The sequence below is a fragment of the Malaclemys terrapin genome, chromosome 2 (assembly GCF_027887155.1).
Source record: "Malaclemys terrapin pileata isolate rMalTer1 chromosome 2, rMalTer1.hap1, whole genome shotgun sequence".
NCBI classification, from domain to species: Eukaryota; Metazoa; Chordata; order Testudines; family Emydidae; genus Malaclemys; species Malaclemys terrapin.
Window position 1 is genome coordinate 207,337,316 of NC_071506.1, and position 22,902 is coordinate 207,360,217.

Here is a 22,902-nt window from a genome sequence, read left to right on the forward strand (position 1 = left end):
CGAGCCAGCCAGGAGTCGAACCTAGAATCTTCTGATCCGTAGTCAGACGCGTTATCCATTGCGCCACTGGCCCTGCACATACTGAAGTATTCCGCGCTCGCTCTCTAACTACTCATTGACCCGCCCCCCCCCAACCACTAACGGGCGGGCGTTCGGATCCAGGGGTGGGACTACGAAGGGAATTGCAGCCAATCAAAGGCCCCCTGTGTCTCCGTCCATCGCCCGGCCCCTCTCCTCACTAGCTCTCTAGGGGGCGGAGCTACAACACCACGCTTGGCCAATCCCTGGCCGTTTCGTCGAAACGTCGCACGCCCCTCTTTCCCCCACCCCAGCGAGAGCCTTACAGTTCCGCTCTCTCCTGATCACTAGGGTGGTTCAGTGGGCGGGGTCAGAGCCGGAGACGCAGCCAATCACAGCAGCGCCAGTCATTCCCTTCCGTGTCTGGAACCCGGCCGCCGCAAGGTGTTTGGTTAGGTTTGTCCTGTGCGAGGCCCCGTCCTCAAGACCGAGACGCGTCAGGGTCAGAAAGACGAGAGAGTCCAGGACGCAGAACGGAGCCGAGCCGGCAGCGGCGGGGCAGCCGGAGGGGGGCGATGGCGGCGACCGCGGGGGCCTATGAGAAGCTGAAGCTGTGAGTGACCCGGGGAAGCCACGCAGTCACCTGCCCCCCCCATCTTCCCAGTTACCTGGAGCTGCCGGGCAGCGACTCCCCGCCCCGCCCTCTCCCCCGCCCGTTGGCCGCCTCCCTCCCCCCGGCGGCTTCATCCATCCTGCGCGGAGTGGGGTGACCCGCCCCCCGGCCGGGCGGAGGGAGCCGGACACGCGCAGAGGCGGCCGGGTGCGGTCCGGCGGGAGCCGCGCGAGAGGGGCCGTGTCCCAGCCTGTGCCCCCACCCTGCGGCCGGGCTGGCAGGACCGCCTGGGCTGTGAGCTGCCCGGAGCAGGGGCACTGCGCTGCCTTCCAGCTTGGCAGGGGCCGGGGGCGCTGGGGAGCTCTGAGCCCAGATGTCGCGCTGTGGGTGTACGCTCCTCCCCGGTTCACTGGTGCACGGCCTGGCGATTGCGGGTCTCCGAGGCGTGGCTGCCCCGCTCGCTGAGCTGCGGGGAGAAAGGGAGACCACTGGCTTTTGTGGTTTTAAGGGGGATCCTTATGTCTCTTAACCAGGGGCTTGTTAAATCCCTGGCATTTTCTGAATGAAGGAGTTCAGCGGACACGCTCGTCCCTGTTTGGTGTCCTGTTTTGATCGGCTAATTAAACAGTTGACTTTCGATTTACCTGCCTTGTTACTTTTCAGGAAAGTTTTGGATCTGTAAACAGTGCCTGGTGCAAGGGAACAAGCCAGAGCTGCTGCTTGATTGCCTGTTGGGTAACTACCTCAGTAAAGCAAGTAGTGATACCCAGGAGCCTTCTGGTGAATATATGAACACTAAAGTTTTGGAAATAGCTTTAGTGTTGCAATATTATTTGCCAACAGTAAGTTCCTTAGGCATCGCTACCTGCTTTGTTGCACCGCTCTGTTGTCAGTTTGTCAAATGAAGTAAACAGCAGTCATTTCTGGTTTCTTTTTCTTTCAGTTTTGGAGCATGCATGTGTTTTTTTTGTTTGTTTGTTTTTGTTTTTAAGGAGCTTGAGGCACGATTTCCCCATTAAAACTTTTAACCTTCTGATTTGTTTACTTTTTTGTAATATAATGGGGAGAACAGACCCTCTTATGCTTTCAGGTGCCAGATGACATTTAAATGCTTGTTTCATTCAGCCAATAAAATTACATTACAGACCCAATATTGAGTAAGACTAAGGAGGCATGTGTTAGAAGACCTTATTTTTGGCACTTGTAATTTCCTGGAAAAATTATACTTTATACTGAAACTTTTCATGGTTGGCCTAAACCCAAAGGTGAAGTGTGTGTGTGTGTGTGTGTGTGTGTGTGTTGGGCTGGGGAAGAGGGGAGGAAGGAAGGGGTAGGAAGCTCTGTATTCTTATAAAGGTATTTGAGGTATTTCACATGTTTGGAGAACAAAAGTCTGTGCTGGGTATGAACTTCTTAAAATTAAGCCACTTGTGTTGTCTTACGGTGAAAACAGCGTCCAAATGATATTTTAAGCCTCACTTTTGGACAATAATTAGTCAAACAAAATTTCTGAAGCTAAAACACTGTCTCCTTTTGGATCGAGAACAAATATAAGGAATTTCAGCCCACTGTTTAATTCTGTATATAATCTTAATTATATAATTATAGCATTTGACCTGTTTGTTCTGCTATGAGTATATTTATTGGCGAGAGAGCTGTTCTTGGGGGATTTGTTTAATCCCTGTTATAGATTTGTTGACTCTGGCACTTGTAGTCTGAGTTGTGATTAAATTCAATGCCAGGAACAGAAGAGAGTTTTCCTGAGGTGTCATTTTGTGAAAATTATAGTCCCTGATCCTACAGACACTTACGAAAGTGAAGCCAATGGTACTACAGGCATATTTAAAGTGAATCAAACACAAGTATTTGCATAATCAATGTCATAGTGATCACTGAGTCTTAAAGACTGTTGAACAGAATACACTAGGAAGCAGGTATGTTTGCAGAGTGCCTCAAATAAACTCTTTTTGATGTTGTGTAGTTAGTCTTAAATCCGCATCAAAGCTTTTAAATGAATGTTAGTCATGAGAAAATCATTTACTATTCAAAGAAGATTTGTTTTCATCCTAAACTTGAGCAACATAAATTATACTGTATTTAACTTCTCAAAAGATTGCATACACACAACTAAACATTTTTGTATTATGTCATTCTGAGTTGTTATCCATTTTCAACTGGAATAGATAAAATATTTCCGTGAAAATTACTGTTAACCTGCAGTTAACAACAATATTTAGGGTTCATTCTCTACTACAGGGATTTTAATCTATTAGAAAGAAAGTCTGCATATATTCACTGTAGCAGGGTTTCATTGGATGGACCATTATTGATAAAATTTACGATTCCAGTTATCAAAAACCAGTTTCACAAAATTCTACTCGCTTGCTTGCTCACTCATCAAAAAATGTACTTCAATTTGACAAACACTATATTTTCATTATTGTTATTACATTCATTGTGAGGGTGAATAAACAGAATGATATGCCTGGAATGGTAAATCAGCTTTTATTATCATAGAAAAACAGTAACAAAACCACCTTCTTATGATCAAAGTCATTTTATTCCTGTGGAGGGAGGGCCTGGTCTGACCAGAAAGGAGTGTATTAAAAAAAAAAAAGCCGAACTTGTGTGTGGTGTGTGGTTTTTGTGTAGAGGTGGACAAATTGGTGACTTACAGCTGGCATAAGCCATTGAATTAAGAAATTTTTTAGACGTTCCCATAACTCTGCTTTGGTTAGAGGTGCGGGGCAAACAATTACACCTCTAGACTCAAGACTAAACGTTAAGGGGAATGGATACATGATGTTTCTAGCATAAGGCGGTGGCCAATATTTGTCGCTTTATTTAAAAAGAATGCTGAGCTAATGCGATCAATTTTTTATTAATTTTCATAAACAAAAAATACAGATGGTATTACAACTACATATAGCTAGTATGTTACCCAATATCACAGGATATCCAATAAAATTATGCAATTGTATAACTTTTCACTTGTCACAGCTGCAAGATCATACAAAACATGTTAAGGGGGGATAATAACAATAAAAACATTCAAATAGGCAAAAAAAAAAAAAAAGAGGAGGGGCAGGGGAAGAGGGAAAGGAAAAATAGAGATGTCAAGTGGAATGCCATTATTTGAGCTATCTCAGCATTCTTTATCCAAGTGTATCAAGAAATAGAGACCCAATTTCTTTGAATTCTCATAATTGTTTTCTACATTGATAAGCTATTCTTTCTTTGGCTGCTAACTCATACAGGTCTGAATACCACTGCTCTATTCTTGGCATAAGTCTACTCCTTTTTTGTAAAATCATGTGCTTGAACATTTACAGCCCTCAAGAACCAAAATATTTGTGGTGAAGTTGAACCCACTGCAGCATGCACATAACCTATGATGTAACTTCAGCTGAGATTTGGTTGCCGAAGCCAAGCACTATTTTTACTTTTGTGTCCACCTCTTTCCATGGTGTCTGACTGTTGGGCAGACCCATAACATATGCATGAGGGCTCCTTTTTCTTTATTACAGCGCCAACAAACATCTGAAGACAGGGCCCCCATCTTGCACAACCTCTGGCACGCAATAAATTTTGAATAGAATCTTTTGCTATATCAGGCATAGCTTGAGATCCGCAGGACCATTTTTAACATTCTGTAATATGCCCTGCCACTCGGGATCTTTTAAGGGCTGTGAATCTGATAACTCTCCTTCCCATACTTTCACAAAGAACTTCAGACAAGTGGAGTTCCTCTTCAGTAGTAACGCAGACATAGTGGACATATAGGCCTGGATAGTTTGTGAAACATTTCTAAAGTACCCAGTAGCTCTGGGGCCTCTGGCAGTCCTACAGCATCTAGACCAAACTGATTTATTAGCAAGTGTCTTAGTTGCAAGTACTGCTATTCTGCTGAGGGTGGCAGGTCAAATCAGAAATGTAGGGTTGGAAGGGACCTTGAGAGGTCAAGTTCATCCCACAGCCCTGAGGCAGGACCAAGTAAACCTAGCCCATCCCTGACAGGTGTATGTCTAACCTGCTCTTAAAAACCTCCAATGATGGTGATTCCACAGTGTCCCCTGGAAGCCTATTCCAGAGCTTAACTATCCTTATAGTTAAGTCTTTCCTAATATCTAATTTAAAATTACCTTGCTTCAGGTTAAGCACATTACATCCACTGAAGGCAGGACAAGAAGTATCGAACAATTGATCACAGTCCTCTTTATAGCAGCCCTTAATATATTTGAAGACCATTATCAGGTCCCTCCTCAGTCTTTTCAAGACTAAATATGTCCAGATTTTTTAACCTTTCCTCACGAGGCAGGTTTCCTAAACCTTTTATCATTTTTGTTACTATCCTTTAGACTCTGTCCAATTTTTCCCCATGCTTCCTAAACTTTGGTGCCCTGAATTGGATACAGTACTCCAGCTGAGGCCTCACCAGTGCCAAGTAGAGCAGGACAATTGCCTCCTGTGTCTGACACACTACTTTTCTGTTAATACACCCCAGAATATTTTCATTTTGCACAGCTGCATCACGTTGTTGACTCGGATTCAATTTGTGATCCAGTGTAACCTCCAGATCCTTTTCAGCAGTTCTACCACCTAGCCAGTTATTCCTCATTTTACAGATGTGCCTTTGATTTTTGCCTTCCTAAGTGAAGTACTTTGCACTGGGCTTTATTGAATTTTATCTTGTTAATTTCAGACCAGTTCTCCAATTTAAGGTCCTTTTGAATCCTAATCCTGTACTTCAAAGTGCTTGCAACCCCTTCCAGCATTGTGTCACCTACAGATTTTATAAGCATACTTGCCGCTGTGTTATCCAATCTTTAAGGAAAATACTGATTTTTCCAGACCCAGAAATTCCTCCTGCAGGACCCCACTAAATATGTTCTCCTAGTCTGACAGCAAATCTTTGATAACTTTGAGTACAGTCTTTCACCCAGTTGTGCACCTACTTTATAGTAATTTCATGTAGACCACATTTCCCTAATTTGCTTATGAGAATGTCATGTGGGATTTTGTGAAAAGCCTTACTAAAATCAAGATACATCACGTACAGTTACTTCCAACCATCCAGAAATGCTGTCAAAGAAGGAAATTAGGTTGATTTGGCATGATTTGTGTTTGACAAATCTATGCTGGCTATTCCTTATAACCTTATTGCACTCCAAGTGCTTATAAACTGATTGTTTAATAACTTGTTCCAGTATCTTTTTAGGTATCAAAATTAAGCTGACTGGTCTATAATTCCACAGGTCCTCTTAGTACCTATAGGGACATTAGAAAGGGGAACATTTGCCCATTTCCAGTGTTCTGGGACCGCCCCTATCCCCCATGAGTTCTCAAAGATAATTGCTAATGGTTCTGAGATTTTCAGCAAGTTCCTTAAGTACCCTAAGGTGAATTTCATCAGGCCCTGCTGATATGAATACATCCAATTTGTCTAAATATTCTTTAATCTGTTCTTTCCCTATTTTGGTTTCCGTTTCTCCCCCCTTGTTGTTAATATGAATAGTATTGCTTCAGTGTTAGAAAAGATACAAAGTTCTCATCCTTGACTAATTGGAAAATCCATATGATGCCCTTGCTCAGCCAGTTCCTCCAAATAGGTTTCTTTCCCAATTTGCAAGTCTGGGTTACCACACATAGATGCTTTTGCATGACAGCAAGGATGAAATGGATACTTTTTGGCTAGGATAACTCCAACCCTTTGGGCAACCACCATTCTTGTAGGTCCCTTATTTTTCTCTACGGGACAAAAAGAGGAACCAAGCACACCTGCAGGGGGATGTATTGGCTGTATTAACATTTATTCATTTTCTAGCCATGTGGGTATAAGGATGTTAGCATGCTGGAACCAATTTGACATGACATGATAAAAGCATAATAGTAATTATATAGATCTGGGAGCCCAATCCTCCCTCCCCCCCCCCCCCCCCCCCCCCCCCCCCGTTGACTATAGGGAAATGCACTTTTCTAAGTGATAGCTGAGCAACACCTAGAGTTAATTTTGGAGTTGAAATAGCTCCCCAGTGAATGGAAGACAGATTTGTTCTTCCTCTGGAACAAGTTGTGGATAAATTCCTCAGCAGAATGGAGTCCTATTCCAAGTTTTAAAATACTTGGTGGACACCTGTGGTGTGATGGGTTATGTTTACAAGTCTAGCAGCGTCTAGGGATAATGTCTATGTGAAAACTCAGATTAAATTTCCTGTCAATTCCTAGTGGGATCTATAGCTTTTGTATCGGCCTCTCACTTGCAGCTATCTAAGGGCCAAATCCTGCAACTGGAATCTTTATAGGTAGACTCATGATTCTCTGTGGAGCCCTATTGAATGTTATGGTGCTTTGCAATTGCAGGTTCTGGCCCTAAGTTTGAAACTGGTTCCCCTGCATCCTCCTCCCAAGCTGCTGAAAGAGGAAAAGTACTTTGGGGAAAATTCCACTTTTGCAAGCAGTGATATCAGCACAAAGGTAGATGGGGAACAACTGTACTCTACTATGATGTCATTTACTGCTGCTCAGATCAGGTCTAAATGACATTGGTAAAAACACTAGTGTCTGTCTGAACCATATCTATGCTAGTATTACCACTGGTGGAGCTGCACCAGTGGTTACTGAAAAGGTGGGAGACTGTCTGCGGGCAACAAGTTGTCTGTATTTCAGTTTCACTATCTTTCTCCATCTTCAGAGGTGAACTGGGGAGAAGTGGTACCTATTACACTACCCTCCTGTAGTCACTTTTTAAGGTCTGTTTATCCTAAGTAACTCCAGTACCTGCCTCAGCTGAGCTTTCCCAAACAGGGGCAGCATGAAATCAACATGATTCTTGTCAGTGATTCAGAACCTTGGGGTTAGTAGCAGTGAAACTGATCAGCTTGGTTAGTATCTGTCTCTCCTTCCAAAGTCTGCAGACTCTCATAATATTTATCCTTTTATTTTGGTTCACATTTGGAAGTTTTTCTTCAGTCTCAAGTGCAAGAAACTTGATTTGCAATTTCTGCAGAAGTTGACTTAAGTCCCTGCGTTTGCCAGGGAAAACGGGTCACTTGCCAGTGATAAGTGGATTTTTCAGGCTTTGGCCCTAATCTCATCGTTCCCTTTTCTACACACACTAGACTTCCATATTTTTGAAAGTACTTAGTGAACCAGCATCTAGTAACAACTAGAAGTCTTTATAGCATGGCAGTTAGTTTATTGGAAATACACGTCACGTCAGATTATTATAGCCTGCCTGCAGGGTGACATTGGTATAAATGGAGGGAAGCTGCCTGCATCTCTTTCTGGCTAAAGATAAGTGGTAATTGTAGTTCTACTGGGACCCAGAGCTGAGGAAGCTACAACTTGAGCAAGAAATACTTGAATGTTAAATGTGACTTTTATTGGACTAAATACATATTTTAAATTAAAATTTATAAGTAGCACTTGTGTGGCTGGCTTTTCTTTACACTTAGTTCCATTAGCTTGATACTAGAGGCTTTTTGGGACTGTCTACTTTACTACTTTTGTTTTTTGCCTCCTCCCCCGCTGTCCCCGGAAACTACAGTAGGTTACTACATTCTTATTCAATGGAATACCCAAATAGTGAGAGAGCCTGTAGATAAACAAGTGTTTCTAATGTTTAAGTAGAACACCTGTTAACTTGGAATATCTGGGAACTATGCCGTGTCAAAATAACATGCTTATATTTCCTTATACTTAAAATTGTACATCTTCAAAGTGCTGTGTAAACACTAACACCTCTATTTGTCCCCATTCTCAGAGTCCATCTTAATGGTACTTTGAGTATAATGTATACATTACTGCATAGAACAGGATGTACTTTTCTTATTTTATTTTTATTGCAATATTTAGATGATGGCATTGAAGAGTGTCCTGCATTAGAGTAATGTTAAGCATTATGATATAAATCAATTACTGAAGTGAAGGGTAAAAGGATTCTTAAGTGATATTGAACACAGAGCTTTCGTTCTTTGTTGTCATAGCATCAAAGAGCAAAACTCATCATGCCTCTGTTTTTATCAGAAAACACCAATACTCTTTTCAGTAAAATCAACATAATTAAAACTCTGCGTGTAACTGGTTTTTAGTGTTTCGTTTTTCCCCCCTTCACAATGCACATTACCACCCTCAAACTCAGCATGTGAAATTACAAAGAATGTAAGAACTGCCATACTGGGTCAGACCAATGGTCCATCTGGCCCTGTATCCTGTCTCCAACAGTGGCCTGTACCCGAGCTTTGTGGGAGTGTACAGAACAGTGCTGTTGGAATGATCCACCCCTGTATTCTCTTCCCGGCTTCTGGTAGTCAGAGGTTTAGGGTCATTCGAGCATGGGGTTGCATCCCTGACAATCTTGGCTAATAGCCATTAATGGAGCTATCCTCTTATCTAGTGTGTGTGTGTTGTTTTTTTTTGTTTGTTTTAAACCTAACTATACTTTTGGCCATCACAACATCCCACAGGTTAATTGTGGTCTGTGTGGAAAAAGTACTTCCTCTTTTTTGTGTTAAACCTGCTGTCTGTTAATTTTATTGAGTGATCCTTGGTTTTTGTATTGTGAAAGGGTAAATACATAACACTTCTTTATTTACTCTTTCCACACCATTCATGATTTTATAGACCTCTATCATATTTCCCCCCTTAATCATCTTTTTTTTTCTAAAATGAACACGCCTAATCTTTTTAGTCTTTCTTTATATTGAAGACATACCATACTCATGATTATCTTTGTTGCCTTTCCAGTTCCTCTATATCCATGGTTCTCAAACTTTTGTACTGGTGACCCCTTTCAGATAGCAAGCCTCTGAGGCCACCAGAACTGGACACAGTATTCATGGTGTGAGCACACACTGGATTTACATGGTGACATTATGATCTTTTCTATCATTCTGTTAGCCTTTTTGACTGCCGTTGCACATTGATCTTTAGAGAAGTTTTTAGAGAACTATGCACAGTGACTCCACGATCTTTCTTGGGTTCTAAATTAGCTGTTAGCATTCATCATTATATATGTGTAGTTGGGATTATTTTTTCCAATATGCATTACTTATCAATGTTGAATTTCATCTGTCATTTTGTTGCACAGTCACACGGTTTTGTAAGATCCCTCTGTAACTCTTTGCAGTTATCTTTGGACTTACAAAATTATTCAAGATGACATCTGCAGACTACCCCACTTCACTCCTTTTTGAGATCATTAATGAATATGTTGAACAGCACAGGTTCCAGTACAGATCCTTGGGGGATCTTGCTATTTACAATGGAGAGAGCATTATGAGAGCTGACCATTTTATTCCTACCCTTTGTTTCCTGTCTTTTAATCTGTTACTGATTCATGAGAGGACTTCCCTTTTTATCTCATGACTCTTTACTTTGTTTAAGAGCATTTGTTGAGAGACCTCGTCAGTGGCTATCTGAAAATCCAAGTACAGTATTTTAACTGGATCAACTGGGTAACCCGCATGCATATTGACACCCCCAAATACTTCTGGTAGATTGGTGAAGCATGACTTGCCTTCACAAAAGCCATGTTAACTCTTCTTCAGCAAATCATGTTTATGTGTCTGATAATTCTGTTCTTGACTATAGTTTCTACCAATTTTCCCAGTATTAAAGTTAGACTTTCAGATCTGTAATTGCCAGGATCTCCTCTCGAGTCCCTTTTTATAAATGGTGTTACATTAGCCACCTTCCAGTCACCTGATACAGAGGCTTGTTTCAGTGGTAGGTTATATGCTACCGTTAGTAGTTCTACAATATCATATATGAATTCCTACAGAATTTAAGTGAATACCATCTGGTCCTGTTGACTTACTTCTATTTAATTTAATAATTTGTTCAAAACCTTTTCTATTTATGCATCAATGTGGGACAGTACTTCAGATTAGTTACCCACATCAGAGCTATCCTATTTGGGTATCTTCCCCACAGCCTCTGCAGTGAAGACCATTGCAGTGAATTCATTTAGCTTTTCTGCAATGGCCTTGTGTGCTCCTTTAGCACCTTGGTCTTTTAGTGGCCCCATTGCCTGTTTGGCAGACTTCTTGCTTCTGATGTACTTAAAAAGATTCTTACCATTAGTTTTTTCATCCTTAGTAAGTTGCTTCTCAAATTTTTTCTTGACCTGCCTTATTATACTTCTACACTTAACCTGCCAGAGTTTGTGCACTTTCCTATTAATCCTTGCTAGGATTTGACTTCCAAATCTTAAAGGATGCCTTCTTGCCTCTAATGACCTAGATTACTCTGCTGTTTAGCCATGGTGGCATTCTTTTGGTCCTCTTATTGTCTTTTATGATTTGGGGTATACATTTAGTGTGAACCTCTATTATGGTGTTTTTAAATAGCCCCTTGCAGCTTCAGGCATTTACCTTTGTGACAGTTCCTTTCAATTTCCATTCAATGAGAGTCATTATTTGTTTTTTGAAGTTTCCCCTTTTTAAAATGAAATGTTCCGTGTGTGTGTGGTTTGTATTTCTCCCTATAAGGATGTTAAACTTAATTATATTATAGTCACTATTACTGAGTTTTTCAGCTATAGTTACCTCTTGGACCAGATCCTGTGCTCCATTTAGGACTAAGTCAAGAATTACCTGTCCCCTTGGGGGTTCCAGGACTAGCTGCTCCAAGAAGCAGTCATTTATGGTGGCTAGTAACTTTATATCTGCATCACACCTGTCAATATGAGGATAGCTGAAATAATCCACTATTGCACTTTCTGCTTTAGTCGCCTGTCTAACCTCTCTTAGTGTTTCACAGTCACTGTCACCATCCTGTTCAGGTGGTCGGTGGTAGTATATTCCTATTGCTATATTCCTTTTTATTTAGGCATAGAATTTCTATCCATAGAGATCCTATGGTATAGTTCATTTCATGTAAGATTTTTTTTTACCTTATTTGACTCTGTGCTTTCTTTAACATTTAAGGTCACCTGCTACCAGTGTTACCTACTCTATCATTTCTATATATTTATGCCCTGGTATTATCATGTCCCATTGATTATCCTCATTCCACCATGTTTCTCTGATGCCTCTTATATCAATACACTCATGTAATTCCAGGCACTTTAGTTCACCCATCTTAGCATTTTTAGACTTCTATAATTTGTATATAAGCACTTATACATTTTGTCAATATTCAGTTTCTTGCCTTCATTATTATGTTTTAAATGGGACTCTATTTTGTTTGACTGGCTATTCCTTACTAGCTTCTACCTGTACTTTACCAACTTCTTTCCTATCCTCTATACTAGGATATACATAAATTCATCCCTAAGGGATATCATTGTCTCACTTGTGGGCTCCTCTGCACTTATTAGCTTTGTACAAAGCAAATATTCAAACTACAAATGAGAAAATATTGCACTTAATTTCTAAATTTTAATCAAGCTAATACATACATAAGCTGCAATACTTGAATCACATTTCGCCTTTCTTGGGTTTTATTATATTAGAGCTTGATCTGGATGCTTAGTTGTGTAAGCAGAGAATTCTAACATTTTCAGTTCTTAAATTTAAGTTCACTGCTGTTTCCTTTTTAAGCTATTAATAGAAGCAGCAAAAGCTGCCAAAACTTCTAAAAACAGAAAAATGATGCTCTGAGCAACTTATTCCATGAATAGAAAACACAAATGGCTGTTTGATAACCAAAATGTACTACTTTAATGAATATTTCTGAAGAAACTCCTTTATCATCAACTGAGATTCTTAAAATATAGAAAACTGTGGTAAAGCTGAGTTGCACTCAGGAAGAGGAGGAATCCTTATGACATATGTGACTTTTTTTATATTTATATATATATATATAATATAGTTCCAAAATATGTATACATTCTCTAAAGATGCTTTGGAAAGCTGTCGAGCAGAATTTGTCCCATTTTTAACTGCCACTTGCACAGACATACTACTTTCTTCACAGTACACACATGCAAAAACAGTTTGAATTTAAAATATGATTTATAGCCTCCTAGTACATATTAAATACCTGAAAAATATGGATCTTACAAGTTATACTATAAAAGTATAATAGACTTTTAGTCTCAAATGGAGCAGTCTCTCAACTATTTAATGAAGACTTTGAGTAAGTATATTTTGTGTGTGAGAGTGAGGTCTTAACTTCTGTTTGGGAGTGAGGAGGATTTTAATGTGAGCTGAGTAATTTTTAATTTTTTCCTATCTTAATACTGTATTCATTTACATGTACCTATCCACAATGAAGTTCCAGCTCTCAACTGTTTCATAGCCATGATAGTGTTTGAACTGAAGAAACAAACCAAAGGACTCGATTTTGATGGTGGTTCCCCTGTATTTTCTTCTTTGTGCGCTTTAAGCCAAGATTGTTGAAAGCATTCTCTGATTTTTTTAGTCTCCATGCTTTTGTGGGTGTCTTCTTGTCTCTATTTTTTTAAACTATTGAACAGCAGAGATTGGAGCATTGGTTTGATGCCGTTCATTTAGTTGAAGTCAAGACTGTTGGACATATTCCTTCTGTTGAGCTGCACTGACGTCAGTGTTTTGTTAATAACTTCTTGATGCAGTCTGCTAATCAGATGGGGTAACAGCAGCCTGTGTAGAATTCTCAGATACAAATGAAAAATGTGAAGATCATAGGAAAGTTGAGTTTGGTTTGAATGTGAAAGTTAGTCAGAAGTTCTGAATCTTATTTTCTGAAAAATCTATTTCCTTTCATATTTTTGCATTACAAATAGAATCTGGATCTGATGGATTTTCAACATTGCTCCAATTGTTTTTAGCAAAAGCACAACCAAATAACTCTGATCCCTGACTACAGTGAATAATCTCCCTCATCTCCATGGTGTCTGATATATTTCATTCTTGCTTACATTAAAGTGAGCATGTGCAGTATTTTTTTATGTGCATGTGATAAACATCATGTGTCATAATCCTGCTTTTAATAGGTTGCCTGATTTTAGGAGGTTAATATTATTGTTTATATAGGCTTGCCAATTAATCTGATCAGAAGATAAAGTTCTTGTCCCAGAATCAGGTTACACAGTTTTCAAGGATCCTCAGGATGTATGACAAGGACATTACACTGAGAACAAAATACAGCCTTAAAGGCTTGTATTGAGATAAATGGAATAGCAATCAAATAGAAAAATAATCAGAATTACAAAGGTGATAATAATATTCTAGAGGTACATATGGTATTATATACTATAAAGCTTTCTAGATTAACGTACTCTCACCCTTCCTTGATAACCTGGTGGTAATAGACAAAGGATTAGCCTCACCTCTGGCATCCCAAGGAGTCCGATGGTCCAGGTTCCTTAATTCTCGAGTGGGAGGTGAAGAACTTGGGAGAAGCAAGAGTGGTAAAAAGCTAAAGGAAAAACTACAGAAGCTAACTTAAAGTTTGACTTATCTAGTTTAAGAACTAACCATTAAGAATTAAAAAATACGAACTAAAACTAACATGGTGGGTTGCCCCCCTTTATAGAGCCTGAGCACTATGTGCCTCCTTCCATGTCCAAACTTAATTTCCTCACCCTCAGAATAACCGGGCACACTTACTCTATAGGCTGGCTTGTTCATATGTCTGTATGACATATTCATACATAGTAATAACTACTAGCTCAGTCTCACATCTGATGTTTCTGGCCTAACTGGTTATTTCCAAGTTCTTTGTTTAGTTTAGTTTAGTTTATAGAGGGCATGAACTTAGCTAGTCCCCTATCTATGCCACCTGGCTTTAATACATCCTCACTTACCTATGAGCTAAAGATCACAAACATATTTTTAAAAGAGAGAGAGAAAATACACACGCGCGCGTGCACACACACTCACTCTCTCTCTCTCTCTCTCTTTATTCTTTAGCTCATCATCACTTACCTAAGCTAAAGGTCCCGAACGTATGTATCCTAACTTGCTTTAGCTCAACAGGCTGTGGCCTTCAGGTTACTTACATTACAGCTAAAATATTCTAGAATAAATCTATTATAATAAAACATCAAACCCATAAGAAAAGCTATACAAGAAGCAGGCTAGCTCTGTGGGCTAGATATACAAGAATGCTGTTCCTTGAGAGGATGGAATGCGTGATTCTGTCTCAATTTTTGGATGCTCTTTCATTTTAATTATAGGTGGGGCTAGACGTACCGCCTATTAAGGTTGTCAGACACTTTCATGTAAGACCATGTTTTCAGCAGCTTATAACTTTTTTGTCAGTTTTTAACCATTTGGGTTGAAATTTGCTGTGCCAGGTGTCTGCCTGAGGCTGATTTTGGAAAATTTCAGCCAAAACGGTTCAGAAGTTTCTGAGAATGAGGTTAGGGAGAAAATACATTGTTTTGCCAGTGTTAAATTTTGGTGACCTTTTTTTTTTTTTTCCCCTTAAGTGCTAGCGCCCTCATGCTTTGGAGCAGGGGCCTGAAATTTGGTCTTTTGTCAGAGAGGTGCCTTTTGTTGTCCTCATGAAAATCTGCCTAAACTTGGCCAAGTTATACACCTTTTAAAAAAATCAGTTCTTAGATTTTTAGCAGCCAAATTCCTCAAAGATTCCATCAGCACTGAACTGCCAACCTCTGACTGGAGTGTCCGCTTTCCCTGCAATAGCAGCTCTGGACTGCTGCAGGCCATCCTGAGTCCAAGTACCTGAACTGAGAACAGGGCGACTCTCTCCTGTGCTCTGTGATTGCATCTCCAGCCCCTGCTGAGCCCAGGGAGGAGGAAGTTGTCTGATTCTAATGCACAGAGGACAAGAGCTATCTGAGTGAGGGGCAGAGGGAGTACATTGGAACAAAGCTATGCAGTTTGTGGAAACTGGGACTGGAGGGGGCGGGGGAGAGAACAGGGACTCGAGTTTTGGCGGAGACTAGTACTGTCTAGGTAAGGAGACTGGGACTTGAAGGCAGTGAATGGCTTTTCTAGAGGATTAAAAGCTGGGCAGAGAATTGGTGAGGGGAATAGTATGTTCTATAACTAGTGCAAGAGGGCTGAGTTAAGATTGCACAGGCAATTTTAATTCTGGCATTTCGTTTCCTAACTCTGAATTTTGTAACATTAATCTTTTAATGTAGCATTTGTGGATGATTTAGAAATACTTCATACATTATCATTATTAGCACTTTGCAGTTGACACAGTATTGTTAGAATAATTAAAGATAAACTGCTTTTAAAGGAAAGATTTTAACCATCTTGCTGAGTGCAGTAAACCAAAAGCTCACATTATACATGAACACTTGTCACCCCACAAGCTATTAATAAATATTTGAAAATAAGGGTCTAACTAGAGTATTTAATTTCTGAGCCTTGCGCTGCCAGGGGCCATATAGCTGAAAAGATATTTGACATGACATAAAGCTATGTCCATGCTATTGATACTGTGCAAACCAGAGTGTTTAAATATTGATCATAGAAATTATAGATGGAAGACTCCTAATTAGGCCATCTAGAGAGTCCGTTATTCTGCCAGCACAGGATTCTGTTGTATGTTAGTGTATCGTCAATTCTAGTTTTGAGGGCTCTGAAAAATGAGGCTTCCATCGCATTATTTGGGAGACAGTTCCACAGGTTGACACAGAACATGCTCAGAAAGCTTTTCACCTTATACTATTTTTTTCTTAATTTCCTCACTTAAAAAAAAAAAAAAACAACACCTTTTTTTCACCCTGTATTTTTCCTTCATCGGGATCTACATCCTTTTAAATATTGTTAGACTTAAAATTCAACCTCTTCCTCCTCCATTGTTGCTTAGCCATGACTTATATATTTGGCTATGTCTTTCCTCATAGGTCAATTGTGTAAAACTTCAGAATGTTGTGCTAGGTAAAATAAATGCCATTTTCTCTTAAAGGAATGCTATAATCTTGATTTTTTTTTTTTAAACTTAATTTTTTAGAAATCCAGTTTCCAAATAGAACTCCTTAGTGTCCTAGCTTGCTTCTTTAAAAAGTATTCTTGTTTTAAAAAAATAAGGGTTTTTCTGCTCCCTATTTGTCTTTTGAGATGACCTGAGATCAATGCTACCAAACATGCTGACACACACATCTTCCCCTTTCTGTCTGCAAACAGTTGTGTTCTACTTAGAATCAGAGAATATCAGGAGGTCATCTAGTTAAACCCCCTACTCAAAGCAGGACCAATCCCCAATTTTTGCCCCAGCTCCCTAGATGGGCCCTCTCAAGGGTTGAACTCACAACCCTGGGTTTAGCAGGCTAATGCTCAAACTACTTGTTCAGTTTAAACTCTGCTGCTGCTGGTATTAGTGATGAAACCCCTTTAAAGGGCGGGAGGATCGGTATAATATACAGTGAAATATACCAAGATAAAGTGCTGTCAAATGCAAAGTATGATGATGAGGAAACTTAGTTATTATGGTAGGTCTTGAAGACCCTTCTGAGGGTTTAGGGGCTCATTGTGCTAAACTGCACACAACAGAAAAATTATCCTTGCCCCCAAAAGAGCTTACAGTCTAGAGGATGAAGAAAATGTGTTAATTTTCCATTTTAACAACAGTGGATACATTTTCAAGTTGATGGTGTCTCTTTAAAAAACAGCCTTACATATGGTAGAAATATTGTCCATTCTGAGATTATTAGAAAAATTAGAACCAGGAAACTCAATCAGAGAGAAAGCTATGAAGTTTCCAAGGGGCATTTTGATACTCTTTATCTAGAGGTTAAAGAAGCCATCTCCTTTACCTCTTTTTTGGAAATTAATTTAGAGCCCTGAGGTGTAATGACAATATAGCGATAACATTAAGAAAAGCAAGATTTAATTGGAGTGGGGAAAATTTGGGGAAAGATCCTAATGACTAGCCTGTGAAAGAGTCTCCCAAGAAATGATTGGACTTTCACCATCACATGAGGCACTTCAAATTTGACTAGACAAAGCTGTGTAGTAGAAGCAATCCTGCAAGAAGGGAATGAGGGAGAAAGGTTAGTAAAAATAATTTCCCCATATCTTTATCCAGTTAATATAATGAGGGATTCTCCTCTCCAGTGTATGACTAGCACAGCTCTGATGTCCTCAACTATCCAATTGGAATATGTCTTTGGACAATCAGCCTCCATAGCCATGTTCTGTTTTAGGCATTTGTTTAATTAGGTCTTGGTTTCTTTTAAACTACTAGTCTTAAAAATGCCTATATTCTGCAAAGGATTTACCCAAAGAAAAGTAAGTATGGAGCCGGAACAGGATGACAGGTGTTTAAATTGTTTGTTTGTATAATACTTTGGATATCGTGGACATATGTCACCTAAAGCAGAGATCTCGCTAGCAGTCTGGAAAGTGCCAGTCTTAAAGTATGTCTGGTGCAATGTACTCTTGCTTGGAATTGCCTTCCGCTGTTTTGGGTTATGATTATGACATAAATTAGTTTTTTAGTGGATTTTTACAGGCATCTTTCAGGAAGCTTTCTTAGTGGAAAATGAGCTTTAATGTGTCAGTCTTCCTCTCCCTCAATCTGAAATCTGCTAAATGTGCACTTATGTGGTATATTAATTGTTACTGTAGTAATTGTTCAATAAAATGGTAGTTTTGTTTGCCATAACTTGAACTCTGTCAGGTTCCTAAGATTTTGTACATAGCGCATGTGAACTAATGAAATAAATCACGTTTTAATTCTTTCCTTTTGTAAATTAAAGCTTATTTAAGGAAACATTCAGCAAGAAACTTTCATATTTATCACGTTCAGTAGAGTGATACAGGATTATTTCCCTGGTGTTAAGAAAGCCAGGAATTTTGCATTCATCAATTAAAACTCTCAGGGTCATATTTCCACTTAGTGCTCTACAAAATAAATGAGTGGTGTACAGCTGTTTTCCAGTCAACAGTTATTTAAAATTTGTTCAGGAATTAGGAAAAAGCTATAGCTGGCTGCCCAGCTGTTTATAACTAAATATGGAACTTGCATGGCAAGTCTGGATTATTTGACTCATAGCTCTTAATTTCTTTTAAAGGCACATAACACCAGAGAAGTTTTACGTGGAAGCTTGTGATGATGGAGCAAATGATGTTCTTGCCATTGACAGAGTCTCCACAGAGGTCACTCTTACAGGTATGCTTCTCACCAGCACTAGGCCAGCCAATTAAAAAGTACAGTGACAAAGTGCAATAAGCAATCTAAATACTACTTCAAAGCTTAAAGTCATGGTTCTTTGGGTAGCTTACTGAATATCCACATTAATTACTTTGATACCTTAAGTCTCTTTTCACCTCACTCATGGTGTTGAGTTTTTTTGTCTCCTTCGAAGACTGGATATTTATTTGCAATAGCAGTAATCTAAAATGTGCCACAGCATTTTGATTATTTTCAGTAAAAATTAACATTTTAAAGTATTCGTTGATATTTATTTCTGCAGCTCAACATGTAATTTTTATTGGAAGGTGATTTTAAGGTTCTTTGTAGTTATGTAGCTGTGTGTATTATAAATGTGTGGTGAAAATATATGGTGCATATAACTAAGGCTAAGATTTTGTCACGGTTATTTTTAGTAAAAGTCACGGACAGGTCACGGGCAATAAAAATTCAGAGCCCATGACCTGTCTGTGACTTTACTTAAAATAACAGAGGGCAGGGCTAAAGTAGGGGGGAGGAATGGAGTCTCATGATGGGGAGCGACCGACAGGTCAAGCCCTCAGCCATGGCGGGTGGCACAGCCCTGGCTCCAGTGGCCGCAGCAGGGCGCAGCGCCCCCGCTCTGGAGCTGGCCATAACTGTGGAATAGGGGTGCGTGGCCCCGGCTGCAGCCCCCACCAAGCCCCAGCCACAGCTGGGGTGGGGGGCGCACGGCCCTGGGAAACTGCGGGGCTGGGACGTGCAGCCCCCGGCAGAAGCCACGGGCCTGGGGCTGCAGGGTCCTCGTTCCAGTCCCAGTTTCAGGGCAGGGGCGCAGAGTCCTGCCTCCAGCCCCAGCTTCAGCTGCTGACAGTTGAAGTGGAAGAAGTCACAGAGGTCCGGTAAAGTCACGAAATCCTTGACTGCCCTCACCTCCCGTGACTAAATCGTAGTCTTATGCATAACAACTGATTTGGGGCTCCCACTCATCATTTTATTTTTTTATTTTTTGATAACTGTATGACTGCATCAGTTTGAAATGTTGACTTATTCATGCTAATTAGGACTGATGCCACAGTCCAGACTCAAGCACACGAATGATGAATGTCGTGCAAATGTGGACTGTATTCAAGTCACCCTTTAACCTTCCTTCTCGTTGTTAAGCTGAATAAATTGAGCTCTCAGAAGTTATAGGAGCACAAGTATCTACTCAAGGAATAAATATTTAATAATGGGTGCATCAATGCAGCAGAGAAATGTATAACACGATACTGTGGCTGGAAGTTGAAGCTAGACAAACTCAGACTGGAAATAAGGTGTAAATTTTTGACAATGAGGACAATTAACCATTTGACCAATTTACCAAGTATAAATTAGTAACTTTTAAATCAAGATTGGATGTTTTTGTAAAAGATCTGCTCTAGGAATTATTTTGGGGAAGTTCTATGCCGGTGCTATACAGGAGGTCAGACTAGATGATCACAGTGGTCCCTTCTGGCTTTGGAATCTATGAACTTGGCCAAAATATACTTGGTGATTTTTTTTTTTTAGCTTTTTCCTGAGGCTATTAAAAGGCTACAGTTTGAATTGTTTGTTAGTTCTGTGCTATGGTCATAACTTAACATTTTACTTTTGCAAATTTGTGTGGTTTTAACAAACACACAGGTTGTTTCCCAGGTGAAGACCTGATACTAAATTGCAACTTGAAACAAACCATTTAATGCTGAGCTATGAACTTCAGAAAATAGGATGTTAAAAGTGCACTCACATGCTGTCTTACTGAGAGGAGCTGCTACAATACTTTCCTTCATATTAAAATCTGTGTATCTCCTTTCTCTCACTGAGAAAATTAAATTAAAACCACATTTCTAACTAAATTTGGACTGTAAAGCTTACGGTATTTTTGTATAAGATTAGTGCTCTCATCCTCTTGAAATATTATAGTACTGGAGTAGCAATTACTCCTTCAGAGCTGTAAGGATTACTCTTCCCAGGTTTCTGTTGTCTGCCATCTTTTCCTAATGCTGGTGTTTCATTAACATATTAAACTCTTCAAGCCAAGGTATTTTGTTGTCCCAGCAGCTACTTTATAATTTCATTGGCATGTAACCCAATGACTAATCTAGTCCCATCTTTCTCCATTCTTCAAACTCTGTTGGGGCACTTAGTTGTGACTTCAATCCAGGATGACATACAAGCCTGGTTTAAAACTTGGTGTTAATGGTCCTCACAATGACCCCTAAATCTATGGATGATAAAAGTATAATACTGAAGCATTTCTGCAAGCTGCATTACCCCTCCCCTCCCCCCATCATTCAGGACACTATATTCTTTAGCACAACTGTACAGCTCTTAGTAGTCTTTGCCTTGAAGAGCTGGCCTTACAACTTAAAAAACACAATGCGGACTGCATGTCTGGCCCTGTTGCTCGGTGTGGAATTGGACTGAGATGCTGCAGGAGTGCTCAGAAGTGGGGAGGCCAGGTATAGTGGCTTGTGACTGGTCTCGGGGCCTTGACACCTGGAGTTTGGTTCAAAACAGGAAACTCCTTGCTGCTGGCAGGACAGTGTGCTGCTGCTGAGCTACCCAGCTAGACTGTCCTGTAAATGAGCCTGAATTTCTTCAGTTAGAATTATTCTTCTTGATTAAACAGAATAGAAAACTTTCATTTCCCAATTTTAAATTCTTTCCCAGCAGGTTTTCAAACTAATCCATTGCCTCTCACAATTGTTACTCATTAACGACGTGGTTGAAACTTCATGATCAAATCCAACTTAATGAAGTTACATGGAAACAGATGTAGTTTGACATCTTGTTTTTCTGCTTTTCAGTTAAGAAAGATGTTCCCCCTTCAGCTGTTACAAGGCCTATATATGGTATTTTGGGAACAATCCGTCTGGTGGCAGGTAAGGAAAACAAAATGCTATACTGGTGAAAGAATGTAGGTGAAAATATATTGCTAGAGAAATCTAAAAGCCTGGGAGAAAGTGTGGTTCATGTATAAAGGAAATCTGGAATTACGGTTTGTTGGACAAAATCACTTTTTTCATCATTTCTTAAAAGTTGCTATAGTATGACACTTGTCATCTGTGTAAGCTAACTAAAGATGCTTAAAAATGAAAGGAAGCGAAGATGTCCTATGAATTTTAAATATCTAAATGTAGAAAAGGAGTTAATTGACCATTCTGTCAACTTACTTTTTAAATATATTTCTACAGAACCTACAAAACATTTAATTCCCTCCCCCCTTTCACCCTCGCCACTGGAATTGCTGTAACACTTATGTACTTTTTGGTAAGGCTTGATTTCAAGTCAATAGTACTGGTACACGAAAAAATATATTTGGGAATGACCTGATGCGGGATCAGTGTAGTTAGTTGTTTAATCAATGGCTGTTTTCAAACCTCTTCCCAAATGTAGAGGAAAACTCAACAGTTAACAAAAGGAAGAGGACAAATTGGAACAAAACTTCCTAATACTTTGGAGGCTTTAGGGCAACTGTCTTTTAGGATGAAATCGTATATCTGTGACCTTCTGTAAGACTTCTAAATTGAATCTCATTTGTTGAATACTACTGCACACTGTCATTGTATGTATTGCTGATGGATTCTGCATTCTCCAAACTATGGCCTCAGTCACCTATCTCCTTCTGCGTCCCTACCCTAAAAGATCTGTGTGTGGAGAGGACTGTCTGTACTTGGATCTGGAGTGGGGGTCGGCCGCCCCTGCTGCACTCTCTCTCCCTTCAAGACCCTGAAGTGTGCTTGGCAGATTCAGATCTGCATGTGGGGATGGAGTGTAGGTGTTTAGAAAGGTGTGCTCTATCCCTACCAACTCCATGGGGAACCTTCAGGAAAATTAATTCATTTGTGGGTTTTGGGCTGTCCAAACTGTCTTCTGTGAAGTGGAGCAACCTCCTTTCAATGGAGGGATTTAGAGGAAACTCTTGAGGAGGGGCAACTTCCAGGAATTTTTCTCCTTCTTTCCCCTTCATGCATTTTTTTCGTATATAGCCTTGTGCTTGCTATCCTTGTTTTCTTGAATCACGTTATATCTAACTACTCTCGACTTCTACATTTTTATTTTACAGGCAACTATCTCATTGTAATAACAAAAAAGAAAAAAGTAGGTGAATGTTTCAGTCATGCAGTCTGGAAAGCAACTGATTTTGACATCCTCTCCTACAAAAAGACCATGCTGCACTTAACTGATATTCAGGTAGGAGTAGATTGGTAGAAGAAAAATAAATA

General features: G+C 39.9%; 1 protein-coding gene and 1 non-coding gene across 2 annotated transcripts in view; one reads left to right on the forward strand and one right to left on the reverse strand.

The window, feature by feature from the left end:
• TRNAR-ACG (transfer RNA arginine (anticodon ACG)) lies at positions 1–73 on the reverse strand. The gene has a single exon. It is a non-coding gene; the product is annotated as a tRNA-Arg (tRNA).
• Positions 74–447: 374 nt separating this feature from the next.
• SACM1L (SAC1 like phosphatidylinositide phosphatase) overlaps positions 448–22,902 on the forward strand; it is a 54,859-nt gene continuing 32,404 nt past the window's right edge. The window contains exons 1-4 of the mRNA XM_054019632.1: positions 448–631; positions 18,555–18,652; positions 21,484–21,558; positions 22,743–22,870. Of these exons, the coding sequence (XP_053875607.1) occupies positions 594–631; positions 18,555–18,652; positions 21,484–21,558; positions 22,743–22,870 (339 nt within the window). The 5' untranslated portion in view covers positions 448–593. The remainder of the gene's footprint in view (positions 632–18,554; positions 18,653–21,483; positions 21,559–22,742; positions 22,871–22,902) is intronic.